This window comes from Motacilla alba, chromosome 1A (genome assembly GCF_015832195.1).
Source record: "Motacilla alba alba isolate MOTALB_02 chromosome 1A, Motacilla_alba_V1.0_pri, whole genome shotgun sequence".
NCBI classification, from domain to species: Eukaryota; Metazoa; Chordata; class Aves; order Passeriformes; family Motacillidae; genus Motacilla; species Motacilla alba.
Window position 1 is genome coordinate 59,877,443 of NC_052031.1, and position 9,442 is coordinate 59,886,884.

Here is a 9,442-nt window from a genome sequence, read left to right on the forward strand (position 1 = left end):
AGACAAAGTTGAAGGACTTCTCTTGTGTAGCAAAAGTAACAGTGACCATAAGAGTATTGTGGGCTCCAGCTAGAGAGCAAAGCTGCAAATCAGTAAGGGAAAAAAAAATGCATTCCTTCAGTGGATTTGGCTTTGGCAGCTGTTTAAGTGCTTCATGTGATGCAATCTCTGCTGTGAAGTTGCTCAGAGGTGTGGTTTCCCTCAACTTTTGCCAGATGACTGAGAACCCATCTGGGTTGGCAGAGGTAGGGGAAATAAAAGTAGGAAGCCAAGCTTTCTCTGTCCTACAGCTTGTAAATTTTGTCCTGAGGAGAATAAGCTTAATCTGTCTCTGTTTGCTCTCCAATTTTAATTACAAAAGTGATCAATTTTACAAAGCCAGTAGTTAATTCAAGCAATCTTTTTTCTCTATTCACATGCACTCCTTCTTGATTACACTTAAGTCATTTGGCCAAATGAATTCTTGCCATGTAATACGTTCATATGCCACTTCCAGGGTAAAGTTTTCCTTCCTGCCTTAATGCTGCATGAATTTCACTTAACTTCTTTGATCTTGTCTGGATATTACTTGCGCTTTTTTGTAAACAAATGCAGTGACTGTTAATTTATGATTCAAATGGTGTATCCGACTTGCTTAAATTCATTTTGAGGATTGATCCTTCATTTAGCATCATCAAAAAATAAGGTATCCTTTATCCCATGTTGATTCATTTCCATTTCTGGTTTGGAGGGTTTTCCAACCTAGATTAGTTCAAAAATAAATTACTTTCATATTTCTTCATGCAGAGTTAACTGTCGATTGCTTCCATTTACATGGGCTAGCTGGTGAAATATTTATAAACTGGAAGTTGGCTTAACAGCTCTGTCTTTTTGAGACAGGGCTTATATGTAGAGGTTGTTCTGTCTCTTAATACAGTTATTTTATGAACCTTGTTTAAACATTAGTTTAAACTAATCATGCCTTGTTTGTGCCATATGTTCTTTGGTAGCAGATACCTGGGAATCAGGAGTCAGCCCTTACTGAAAGATCTAAAACTTCCTGACTGTCAAATGTTCTTCCCAGTTACTAAGCCAACATTCTCCATTGCTTTCTGTTGTGGATGGACTGTGGAGGTGTTTGAAACCTTTTACATGAGACTCTCAAGCTATTGAGAGGGAGGAGAAGGAGGAGTATTTCAAGAAATGTTTCAGACATTGATCTATGTTTTTCTTTAATAATCTGGTGTTTGATTTGTAATGTAAATAATTGTGGGTTTTTAGTGTCAGAGAAACCAGTATGTTAAAATAGACAATTAACAGTTTTGAAAGCTTAGAGAATGAGGGTTGTTGCATAGGATGCAACAAACTTCATCCATTTGTTCAACTTCCAAAATAGTTCTGTTTTTGTTTTACAAGAAATATCCTATTAAGTTGGGCAGTTGAGCCCCTTTTTTCTTCTCTGACAGTGGCAAAAGGAAGAGCTGTGAATATGACCACATCTGCTCACTTGTTTCCCTCATTGATGGTTGCTGCACTGGGGATTTCAGAGGTGCATACATCTGTCCCCTGTTCAGAAGTGTTGGCAGATCTGTTGGCCATGAATTCATCCATCTACTTTTTGAACAAGAAGACATCTGCCTCTGTTATGTCATCTGGCAACTTCTTTTTAGCAGTTTGCTGCTTGCTGTGTAAACCAATCTTCTCCCAGCTTTAAGTGCCCCCAGTTCTGGTTTCACAGTTTGGTGGGAGCTCAGCTCTCATCATGGGTTCTGTGTTTGTTGCTTTGGGTATTTTCCAGAACTGCAGCTGGAGCCAAGTAGCTCATGTGTGGCTCTCAGAGCCTGTTTAACATTTGTGCTTTGCCTGGTGATTTAAGTGGGCAAACATTCTTGTTTGTTATTTCCCTGCCGAGGAGAGAGGGTTTATATTTATTTGTGTATGTGTATTTTCGGAGTAGAACATAACACAAATATTAGGCACTTTTTACTTTGGGGAAATAGAGAATACTATGAAATCATTGTACTTCTGTGAGTTTTTTAATAAAGTTGCTTCCAAGCAGTGTTGTACTTCTGCAAATTAAAGTCCTCTTGACCTGACCTTTATTGTTTCCTTCACTTTTTATTGAATGTAGTCAGGAGTCTTTCTGTCTAGCTAATGGCCAATTTTCTAAATTTATTAGCACTGAGTTTAATAGATGGTGTCCTCCTTAGGTAGTCATGACCCTCTTATCCTACATTCAATAAAGCTGTTTTAGAAACCCAGGTCCTGAATGCCAATAATTTTTCTGAAGTATGTTTCTGAGGGGGGAAGAGCAGTCCTGTGTTAAGATTAAACCCTTTCTTTATGCTTCAAAGTTACCTCAGTTAACTGTTATCTTTGGTACCCTAAATTGGTGGAGAGTTTTGGTACATTGATGGAGAGTTTTATGAATTAAAGTTCTTTAAATTCTGTCAGGTCAGTTACTGCATAGTTCTATTTTTCTTCAAATCAGGGTTTTCTGAGCTTAACATCAAGGAACAGCTTTGAAGGCTCCTTGATTTCCACATAAATTCTAATCTGAGTGCTATCTAAGCAGTAGAAATAATCAACACCTGCAAAAGAAGCTATTTGTACTCTTCTTTGCCTTTTCCCTGGACAACTAAGATTATAAGTGCTGAATACCTGCTAAATCTCTTGGGGGTTTTCTTAGGGGGAAAAATAAATGTTTTACAAGCCATGTTCCCATGGTTTCACCCAAGTGTGTGCTTGCAGTAACCAAATTGTCATTTGTTTGGAACAGGCTCATTCTGCTCATGTTCATATGCCAGAGAACTGCAACATGTTTGTAGTGTTTGGGCATCAGTTTGGTCAGTGGACCACAAGACTGGCAGTGCTGCCATAAAAACCACTGCAAAACCATCTTTTTCAATTGATGGGTTGAGTATGTGCAAGTAAAGAGTGTACAAGTTTCAGAGAGGAAAATATGCTACATTGTGAAAAGTAGCATTGGTAGCACATCACAGTGGTATCAGATCCAGTTTATTAGATGTTTATTATTGTTGGAAAATTTTAGGGAAGTAAGATTTGTCTTGGGAACAGACATGGTATTATGTATGGAAGTTCAGTAGGGATTTGTGTGTTTAATTAGTGAAGAAGCTATGGAAATTCTAGGTACATTATGTCCCTAAACTATTCAGTGTCCTTAATGGTAACTAACAATCTTCCTTGTAATTGAGAAGGGATTTGTACCTACTCTGTGGAGAGCTTATGCATAAACTGAAGACAGCCCTCTGCTGTACACACTTTCGACAAAATGTGTTTGTACCCAAAGTGTTTTTCCTGTCATTTTCAAGCAAGATTTGCATATCATCTTGCAGAGTTGTTCTGAAATCAGTCCTATGATCTCTAATAACTTTTGTCCCCTTATTTAACTACCCTATTTACAGTTTAGTCTGTGTTTTCCCTTTCATGAAAGTGATTACACAGTGCTCAAAGCAAACATGACTAGTTAATGAGTCTGTTTCCCTTCTTTTGTTCTCCTCCCTTAAATCTGGCACTGTGCTTGTGCTTACTTGCAGCAGTTTATTCTAATTCTTTGATTTATCCAGTTGGTGCATTATCCTTCCTTTTCCTGTTGCCTCCCTGTTCTGTTTGGTTGCCTTTTAGGTGTAGACATAACTCTTTCAAAAAAACCTGAGCAGTTTTGGATGTGGAATGATTTTGTGGTGTTGTTCTTCTGATGTATCAATAGGGGCATTTTTTTTCAGAATGGAAGAGAAGTGCAATCCTTGATGAGTGTGGCCATTTTATGATATAGAATGAATATATTATGATTTGTTGGTAAATCAGCTCTTCCAGGTATTACCTGTGTAATTTAGCATGCGAGAGCTTCTTGCACCACAGATTTTGTAGAAGTGTGTAACACTGAATTTTTGCTTTTGTAAGAGTAGTAGTTGCCGGAAACAAAAATTACATCTAAAACTAACTGATAATTTGTTGGACTTATAACTTTCTGTGTAACAAAAATTGTGGTTTTTTTCCTTTTTTTTTGAATGACAAAGTTGGCAACTCAGATTAGCTGCATGCTGAAAAGTTCTGTACATCTTGTCTGGTTGGTTTCTGAATTAAAACAAGGCACTGCAGTGAAAAGCTTGTTTTAATATGTAATCAATATAATAATTCAAGTTATGTATCTTTTGACACACTTTGCACAGATGCAGCCTGGCTTTATGAACTGACAGTGCTTCCCATTGTCTTTGCAGGGTGCTGATAAGACTGTGAAAGGCCCAGATGGACTAACTGCCTTTGAAGCCACTGACAACCAGGCAATCAAGACTCTTCTTCAGTGACGGATGGACTGATATCTTAAATGTCTCTCCTGTGGCCTCACACTGCTGCCTGTCTGTCACTCTTTGCATCTTCCAGCTTCTTCAGCTAAATACTTTGGGGGGAGGGAAATTCTTTATGAGTCAGACTAGTTAGGGGCTTGTATCAAAGATAATCTGGTTGGAGAGGGTTGAAAACTATTATGAACAGTGTCCCTCTAGAACTTCTTTCCAGTGCACAATCTCTTCCCGTTTCTAATGAAAATGGAAGAAGGAAGACAGACCATGCTGAATATTTGGCTTGTAAGCCTCCTAGATTAGTACTAAGATTTGTTTAGATGGATGGAAGTACTTCCTTTAGGTGGAAGTACTGTGCTATGTACCTGAAACTAATTGTGAAGGAGACAATAGTCCCATGCTCTTAGTGTCTGCCACAATCTGAAGTGTAGTAATGTAGGTGGCTGGGTTGCTCTTCTCTCTCAGTGGGTAGCTTTATTCTTCTTCTGCCTATAGCTTCTGTTGCAGTTTTGAGGACTTTTGATACTAGTTATTGGAGCTGTTCTTTATATTGACTAATTGGATGTCACACTAATGTTTTCTGACTCATGAGCAAACCAAGAAAGACCAGTTGAGGCATGGTGGTGTTACACTCCATAATATCTGCCAAGGTACTTTCGGATGCTTGAATTGGAAGTCTTTCTATCCCATATTTGTTTCAGTCCAGGATAGACATTTTAAGTAACTGCTTTTGAGAGAGAGGTCAAAATTTCGCTGTAGTTTTTTTCCAAAAGGAATGTAAGATGAAATTTCTTTACTCGCCACATCAGCATAAAATTCCTAGACACGTGTGAAAGCTCCAGGCTGTTTGGTACACAAGGATAATCAAAGCAAACGGGGAAAATGAACAGCAGTTATTTAGACATTCAGATCAGGTGTATATTGTTGCTAAACTTTTCTGGTAAACATAGAACCTTTCTAAGTTCAGATGTAGAAGCAGGAAGATGTACAAGCAGAAGTCTTAACTTGCTCTAACTACTACACATTTTTTTTAATTGTGCATATCTTCAAACCAGTGTTTCATTGTCAAATGGGTGAACTTCTTAAATTCCATTAAGGCATGAGGCTTGTTCTGGAAGTTCCCAGTGTGACCATACCACATTAACCATTGACTTTTAGATAAGATTTACTATACTAATATGACAGTCTTGATCATTCATGGGAAGGTATTTAATGATGTTGTAGGCACTCCTGTCACATCTTGTGGTCCTCAGGAATATCTGAGCTGCTGGCTTTCATCCTGAAAATTTTCATTAGACTCCTGGTTCACCTAAAACTGAGTAACAGGTTCTATACCACAAACTATACATCTTCCTCTCTTTTGAAATACAGATTTCAAACTTTCTGGTAACAAACACAATACAGAAAAACAAATGTATATAATGTCTCATGCTGAATTCTTACACAAAAGTAGCTGATATTATTTTGATATCACTGTTGAAATTGAGAGGATATATAGAAGTAGCCTGGTGACTACCACTTGTATTTAATGGAGGTTTAGTTTTACTTGAATAATGTTGCATATTAGGATTGAATGTCTCAGATACGAAAAGCATTGCATTGAGAGTGTAAAATGAGAGCACGAAGTGATTTACATCTACACATAGCAAAAGAAAAGCAATGGAGAAAACAATCAACTCTGGCCATAATTGTACAGTGCAATTACTCTCTTTCTTGGAGATGGGTGGCAAGGAGGAACAGAAGGGTTGGAAAGCAGTGATAAATCAACTGGTGAACTGCTGATAAAAGAACAAGAATATTTGGTGAACAATGCTTTTAATATCTATTTATAAGAGGATTCTTTAATCTTATCTCTGATCAGTGCTGGATTGTTATGTCATTGTAATAGTGTGAACACAGACTATAGGTTTAACTCTTTATTCAGCTATGAAAGTAACAATCTTTGGCATCAATTTGCCTCCATATTATGCTATTAAATACTTAGCTATTCAAATACTAGTCTAGAAAACTGCAATCTGTTTTTATGTGGAGAACTTGATTATTCAAGTTTTTTGTGTTGATTAGTGTCAAGTTGTCAGGCCATAGTGGTTTTGTATTTTTGTTGGTTTTTTTTTCTTCTGTATTCTTTACTGCCCTTCCCTTTAACTCTCATTTAAGTGAGCAAAGAAGCATCATCTTTGTACTAACTCTTCTGGAGATTCACTGAGGCAATTTTGCCTCCCTTTTTCTACAATTATGGGGACACCTTATTTTTTCGTACTTCACCCTTTGGGGGAAAAAGAAGCAAACAGACTTCAGTGAGTCGTGTTAATTTGGCTGTAATATATACCCAAGCTGCCTTTTGAGATAGTTAAAAAGATGGCATTTAATGTTTGGCTTATAAAGAAGAAATACTTTTCTGCTTTTTGCACTACATAACAGGTGTTTAATCATTTTGCCCAGGATTAAAAAAAAAAGTAAAAATAAAAGCTTATACATTTGTAATTGTCTCAAGACTGGGCTTGTTCATTTGTTTCTTTCTTGTTAGCTATTTTGTGGAAAAAATAATGGGTGGCTTCCTCTATCTTTGAGTAGGTCCTAACTAGATAAAAATACCAAACTGTAAATTATTTTTCATTCTATAAACAGAATTTAAATACTTTGTCAGACTGGAATTGCATATACTTGGAAATCTACTCTGTTCTTAAACCTTTTCCTTTGAAATTTGTGCTGAATAAGTTATAAACTTAAGTATATTTTTGATTTTGTACCCTCTGCTCCCTTCTTACTGGGAGCAAATGAGAAAAGGAGTACAATAGTTAAATGGAACTGAACATAACATTGATTATTTGTAGAAGAGGCTGGTAAGAATAGAGTGTCCTAGGTCAAGCAATTGCAGTGTTGCATGCAAAATTTCAGAACGAACTTGTCTTAATTATATTTTGTAAATGGATAAACAATCATCTTTCTACGCAGTGACAGAAGAAAAATTAGTGCTCTGTGCATTTTGATATTTGACTTTCTCTTTTCACCATTGTTAACTGTTTTGACACAGTTGGGTTCATCATTATCATGGTTCATAGACATCAGAATGCTAAATGATACTGTATTTTTAAGTTTGTGTTGCAAGAATGAATGGAATAAACTTGAATTGTGCGATATGAGAATTTGGTGTTTCATTTCTCTTTCTGCTCCTGTGTTTTATTAACCTCAGGCTACAACTTTTTATTTGCCTGGAAGTCATCTAAGTTCCAGCTCACATGTACAGTGATTAAACTGTTTAGCTGCTTATAAGAAACATGGAATGGAAGCTGCTTTGAAAACTAAATCTATAGTGTTCTTTGTGGTTGTTTTGGGGGGTTTTAAAGTACATCCATTTAAAGCAGTTTTGATAATTTTTGTGGCCTGGTAGTCTGCTTTTCCTGCTTAAATGGTTAAGGTTGAAAATCTTCTATTCATGTTAAAATTCTAAGAGATAATCTGTAGAGAGAGGAAATGTTCCTGCTATTACCTGTGAAGACTGAAGCAAATTGCTTTCTCCTTCATCAAAGAAATTGAAAACAGTTATTAACAGAAATCGCAGCTGAAGTATGAAAAAAATTGTATAGAAATGTTTATTCATTATTCTTGTGACATCTTTACAGTGACTTTGTCAGAACTTCCTTTTTTAACTTTGCTTGTCAGTAGAGATTTGAATCTAATTGCCTGAAGTGTTTGATATGATTTATTTTAAAATAGACACTTACAAAGAAAAGTACAGGAAGATGTGTCAAAGTAGAAGAACTATAAATGTCAAAAAAAAAATTCAAAATAAATTAAATTTTCCTGGTTTTCTCTGCTAAACTTTGAAAAGTTTACAGAACTTCCCTGGCTGTATGCACAACCTTTCAGTCAAATATTGGAGAGAACAAGTGTGTGTTCACTATAAATGCCAAAGCAGTTCAAATGGTGTAATGGCCAGTGGCAACTGATGTGTGTGGGCTTCAGTTCTTGGTTCATATTACTGATTCTTTGTCCTGTGAGTGGTTTTGGTGTGACTTTGGGCCTTTTTTTATGGGCAGTTTTTTTACAGGAGGAAGTATTCTCAGTTCAAAATGCAGATTTCTTTCACTCACATTCCTCAGTGACTGGCAAACCAAATTCATCTCTGCAGGTAAAGAGTCTCTAATATTTATCTATCTATGGCTGATCTTTTGAAAGAAAATGGTTTCCCATCCAAAAGGATGTTGGCCCAAGAAAATAATTTTTCTAATTGCACCACTTGATTGTTTTTCTCAGTTTGGAGAAAACTATACTCTCAGAGCTCTCCTCAAAATATTTATGTTTTAATTGTGATCTGGTAGCTGGAAATAGCTTCCAACTCTAAGCTATGCCATGAACTTCCTAGATGAGTATTTGAAAAGCACTTGGTTTCGTGCAGTGCCTTCAGAATCTTCAAACCCATGCAATTTTTGTCTGCTTGGGAAGTAAATGAACATTTTTTCCTAGAATCAGAGCTCCTCTCTTCCCACCTTAGCAGTCAAAACAGTGTTTTCTAATTTTAAACTTCTAAGTGTTGCATTTAAATAGCATTGCTTGCTATTGTAACCTAATGTTGTTTTGGAGAGCCTTCTTTTAAATAGAAATTCTTTTTTAACTTTGTGTCTCTTGTGTCTTCACTCTTGAGGTGGTGTTTGGAGAGCACCTGAGTGCACCTCTCCATTCTCCCACATCCTAAATGTCTCTGGGTTGGGTGCACTGCAGGCTGCCACAGAACACAGGATTCTTTTGTGCTTTTCGGTCACTTCTTGTTTACTACACAATTTTGCAACATTTCAAAATTAAGAATAGAGGCTTTCATGCACTGAGGTTCATCTCGTGGCCATCCAAGTTAAGAGGCAGGACAGTGTGCCAAAACCACAACAGACTGCAGGTCTCAATCCATTTATCAAAATTAATTAAAGGAAAATTTATTTTGGTTGTCTCAAGCTGAACATAAATTTGAAGGGTCCAAAACTCAGTCTCAAAAATAGTTTCTTGGCCAGTGAGCTCAATTTTAGTGCCTATATTAAATGATTCACCTCCGAAACATTTCTTTCTGTGTGTTTCATATTAGTTTTCCTCTAAATGAGAGTAATTCCTCATTACATTTGAAAGAACATTCAGTTTGTTCAACTAAAGCT

The 9,442-nt window shown here is 36.6% G+C and overlaps 1 protein-coding gene across 1 annotated transcript in view; it reads left to right on the forward strand.

Moving 5' to 3' along the window:
• MTPN (myotrophin) overlaps positions 1–7,447 on the forward strand; it is a 30,616-nt gene extending 23,169 nt beyond the window's left edge. The window contains exon 4 of the mRNA XM_038154187.1: positions 4,221–7,447. Coding sequence (XP_038010115.1) covers positions 4,221–4,307 — 87 coding nt within the window. The 3' untranslated portion in view covers positions 4,308–7,447. The remainder of the gene's footprint in view (positions 1–4,220) is intronic.
• The last annotated feature ends 1,995 nt before the right edge of the window (positions 7,448–9,442 follow it).